Source organism: Oratosquilla oratoria, chromosome 12 (genome assembly GCF_046742065.1).
Source record: "Oratosquilla oratoria isolate Oo_2021 chromosome 12, ASM4674206v1, whole genome shotgun sequence".
Taxonomy (NCBI): Eukaryota; Metazoa; Arthropoda; class Malacostraca; order Stomatopoda; family Squillidae; genus Oratosquilla; species Oratosquilla oratoria.
In genome coordinates, this window is record NC_134788.1 from 69,831,257 (window position 1) to 69,836,256 (window position 5,000).

The 5,000-nt window shown below is 35.4% G+C and overlaps 2 protein-coding genes across 2 annotated transcripts in view; both read left to right on the top strand.

The window, feature by feature from the left end:
- The window catches only part of LOC143031987 (uncharacterized), a 5,732-nt gene extending 3,667 nt beyond the window's left edge, over positions 1 to 2,065 (top strand). Inside the window, exon 4 of the mRNA XM_076196410.1 lies at positions 494 to 2,065. The gene's annotated coding sequence lies outside the window, so the exon portion shown is untranslated. The remainder of the gene's footprint in view (positions 1 to 493) is intronic.
- A 1,361-nt stretch (positions 2,066 to 3,426) lies between these two features.
- LOC143031988 (kielin/chordin-like protein) overlaps positions 3,427 to 5,000 on the top strand; it is a 16,187-nt gene continuing 14,613 nt past the window's right edge. The window contains exon 1 of the mRNA XM_076196411.1: positions 3,427 to 3,584. Within this exon, the coding sequence (XP_076052526.1) occupies positions 3,524 to 3,584 (61 nt within the window). The 5' untranslated portion in view covers positions 3,427 to 3,523. The remainder of the gene's footprint in view (positions 3,585 to 5,000) is intronic.

The window sequence follows — 5,000 nt, forward strand, 5'->3', positions numbered from 1 at the left end:
TATATATATATATATATATATATATATATATATATATATATATATATATATATATATATATATATATATACATAATGTGTGTGTGTAGGCCTATGTCTGTATGATTTTTCAGTAGTATATGACTATATTATTTTTCGTTGATGGTATATGTGAATATTTGGAAACAAAAATTCTAGAAAAGATAAAAATGACTAAAATATGATATTTGGAAAGACAGATAATGTTATGACGTCATGAAAAGACACCTAAATTGCAAAACAAAACGTCAATATTTGAGTCAGTTGACTGTTCTACTTTCTCGTGACGTCATGTCGTTTTTCCCCTGAATCGAACTAATCTATGACGTCATCGCTGTTTCATTTCCGAATTAAATCCATATGTTAACCCACCCTTACATGTGAGTTTATGAGATCATTTCATTCCTTAAATGAATGAATGAATCAAATGATTAATCATTCAATTAGTTAATCTTATTTTCTTTCTTTTGAATCAGGCGTCTGTTACCTGGGATTAGACCAAGGCTCTTGTGAAGCCTTGATTACAGATGGAGCTTCGACAGTGCTACCCAGCGTTGTGAAGAATTCGAATATGGCGGTTGCCAAGGCAACGAAAACAACTTTGAATTTCTTGAAGAATGCAAGAAAGCCTGTGAATAGTAAGAGAGACTGTTACACGGGAAATAATAAAATATGTTTGTCTACTTAGTGTAGATTTATTCCTAAGAAAATAATCACATTCTACCAAGTCAAATGTTTCCCAACGTAGTCTTATTTTTTTTTTCTTTATATTTCGTAATGGTTACGATTTATAATTTTCTGTTTGTCTTTCATTTTGCCATTTAATAAGATTCTAGAATTAACATTATGGCAAAGGAAATCATTATCTGGTTTATTTTTTTTTTCCCTTGTCGACATTCTGAAAAAATATCGTTCTTTCTTGTCGGCTGACATCTTGAGGAAGATATTTTGAGAGGCTAACGATAGCAAAATAGGCAAATGAATAAATAAATAAACACAAGAATAAAAGAAAAAACAACAGACATAATACATAAGCAAATAGGTAATTAATAATAGATAGATATATAATTGAACATTTAAATGAATAAATTCGTAGAAAAATATAATAGACGAGTGAATAAATAGATAAATAAAAAATAGGTAAATAAATTAATATACAAACAAATATATAATTGTATATAAGATAAATAAGTCAATAAACAAACAAATAAATGACTGAATAGATAGATAAATAAAGACAATACGAGCAATAATTACCTCCATTCGGATTACCATCTAGCAAGCACAGAAGACAGAACACTTACAGAATTGTCCTTTGGCCGTGGTGGACCGGAGTCCAAAAGTATTCTGTTACATTTTGCTTAGGTTATGGACTCTAATTCTTCTGTCTTTTCCCATGTCAATACTCCGGCTCTAGACTTCCATCAATTCGGTTTCTAGAAGATTCACTCTAGATCTCTTTAGATCATGTAGGGATTGCTTTTATTTGCTAATATTGCGGATATTCAGCCGTGACTTGTTTACCAAGACAAACATGTCGAACAACTGCACCGAAGATTTTAACGCGATCTTAAGAAATTAGCTTTTGTTGTATTTACAAGTTCCTTCAAGTCAGGGGTTCTCAACTTGATGCCCGCGGGACGGTTTCAAGAGGCACTTAGATGATGACCAGGGAAAGATTACCCAAATGTTAAAATCCGCAGTGGAGACAGAACGCCTATGTTAAACCTTAACTGATGAATAAAGTCATTACAATTTGAACCATTTGATATCCATTGTGGTACCATTGTATGTTTAATTAGTCTTAATATATTACCATTTTACATTCTGTGTCAGTTTAACGGGGGTACGGATCGATGATCTGATAACTCAAGGACTACGTATCAGGAAAAAGGTTGGGAGCTCCTGTTTTAAGTGGTGGAAATTCGAGTAGAAATAATTATTTCACCTAAAAACATATTCAATTTTTCTTATCAATTGTGGCCCACATACTGAATTTTGATTTGTAATTATTTTCTAGATTTTAATAAAGAGACTTTTTTTCGCAATTTTGCCTTTTTATTATCTTATGTCTGTATTTTGATGACAATTCATTCTTCTTCATGATTCTAAATTGCTAATTCAATTTGTGATTATTGATTTTCTCTGAAATACTTTTTTTTTTATATAACTTCAACATTGTTACCTCAAAAGCCATTATAGTAGCCTATTTACAAAATATTTCCGGAATTCTGAAATGCAAACTGTGGTGAATCCACGACGACATGACGTAATAGAAGAGACGGGAAAAGACTTGTTAGAGCATTTATATATATTTTTTATTTTTCCTTTTCTTTTTTTTCTTTACCTTTTCTTTCTGTTTTCTTCCTTTCATTTTTCCTTATTTATTTTCTTCTTTCTTTCGATTCTTTTTCATTCGCGATATGAATGCGAGGTGTGTCAATTTCTTTGATGAACGAATTGAGATTAGGTTGCCATAGAACGCTCACGGAGTCCTGAATTGCCTTTGCTACTACCACTCTCACTTTTTTTTTTTTTTTTTTTTTTTTGCGAGACATATTGGGGAAATAGTCATGCCTAAAAAAACGAAAGTCACACAATCTGTCCACTGTATTTGTAATCATGTACCAGACACACTCTACCCAATGACTGCAGTACAAAAAAAAAAAAAAAAAAGTTGGATATTTCCGCATTTGTAGGCAGAAACTGAAGTTCCAGTGTTGCCGTCATTAGAGGAACGCATTTTGAGAACAAACTATGAATACGCATTTCCAGACATAACTAATATATTTCACGTTACCAGCAAGATAAGACAAGTAAAGTAATATAGCTTAACTCCCTTCAACTCCGATGACAAGATGTCTTGTCATTTGGTCAAATAAAACAAAAAATCATAATAAAACAACAAAATGTTTGATGATCAAACAGCACCAGAAAAATATGACGTCATCAGTCCTCCTCCTCCTCCTCGAGGAGGAGGAGGAGGACTGACGACGTCATATTTTTCTGGTGCTGTTTGATCATCAAACATTTTGTTGTTTTATTATGATTTTTTGTTTTATTTGACCAAATGACAAGACATCTTGTCATCGGAGTTGAAGGGAGTTAAGACACATAAACACACACACACACATATATATGATATATACATACATACACATATATATAAATTTCTAGGCGTACACAATCTTCCTGATTGTGGTCGTGGGGTTGTGATTCTTCGGTGGAGGTGCCAAGTAGTGAATAACGAAAGCTTGTCAAGTCCGATCATAAATAAACAGAACGATTCTTAAAATGATGCCGCAAAATATGGTGCTGATCTAAAGATATCTTTTTTTCATTTTGTCAGATGATTGTGTTAGATTATTGTGTTAAATGCTAGTGAAATATATAAAGGTAAGAATATCTGGACTCTGCAGCCAAGACAAGGCCGGATGTCGCTGCGGGCAAGCTGCGCTGTGTAGAAACAATCTGTCTTACTTCACTCAGTGAGAGGAGCCGACGTCATGAAGATATGTGCATTTGTGATAACGATTATTCTAAATTTCTCCGCGGCTGCTGCCACGGGTGAGTGGATTTCTTTTACCAAGATCAGTTAATGTGACGTTTGAACTCGACTCAGGTAAGGAAGTGCATTCGAGTCTTCAGTGAAAAAAGGTAATGTTTTTAGAACCGAAGTCTAAGTGGAAGCGACTTCCGTTCATACTCTCAGCATCTCTGAAGGACCACCCAAAGTATCTACCTGATTCTTCCGACGGCTCCGTCAATCCACTAATCTTTTCCATCACCACCTACCACTACCATCACCACCTACGCCATCTTATCCACCAATATTCCTTCTACACCTGCTCCCCTCAACGAATAACAAATATATAATCACTACCGACTATTGCTGAACATATCAGTACAAGTCTATTTACAAGAATATGTTACTGTGTGTGTGTGTGTGTGTGTGTGTGTGTGTGTGTGTGTGTGTGTGTGTGTGTGTGTGTGTGTGTGTGTGTATTTATGTATTTTATTTGTTTATGCATTTATTTATGTATTTTATTTGTTATGCATTTATTTATGTATTTTACTTTTATGCATTTATTTATGTATTTTATTTTTTATGCATTTATCTATGTATTTTATTTGTTATTTACATTATCATAGTTTTTATTTATTATTCTATTATTGATATGATTTTTTTTCGCATCCGACCTAGATATGGATCAAAAGGTCTCCTGTCGGCATGCTCCGCCTTTGTAATCCTTTGTAATCCTTTGTGTGTGTGTGTGTGTGTGTGTGTGTGTGTGTGTGTGTGTGTGTGTGTGTGTGTGTGTGTGTGTGTGTGTGTGTGTGTGTGTGTGTGTGTGTGTGTGTGTGTGTGTGTGTGTGTGTGTGTGTGTATGTGTGTGCTCATGAATATCCAGAAGAGCTGGGCTGTCGTCAGTTCAAGGGTGGAAATCCCCGCTCTCTCTCTCTCTCTCTCTCTCTCTCTCTCTCTCTCTCTCTCTCTCTCTCTCTCTATCTATCTATCTATCTATCTATCTATCTATCTATCTCTATCTCTCTCTAACGTCTACACAAAGACATTACAAGGGTTGCTAGTGTTACAGTTAGCATCAAGGGCTTGCAACGACGTAGGCTAGACATGGAGCCCCGTTCAGGGACCAAAAGCTTCACAAAAACTTCCCTTGAGCAGAGTAAAGGTATGTGTGTCTGTGTGCGTGATTCACCATCACCATGGTCTTGGATCACGTGTTGGACTCGTGATCGACAGCTATTTCCCTCCCGGAAGAGAGCTCAGAGCTCATATGTGACCGATCTATGGGTAATGATATGACCTTACACACACACACACACACACACACACACACACACACACACACACACACACACACACACACACACACACACACACACACACACACACACACACACACACACACACACACACACACACACACACACACACACACACACACATACACACACACACAC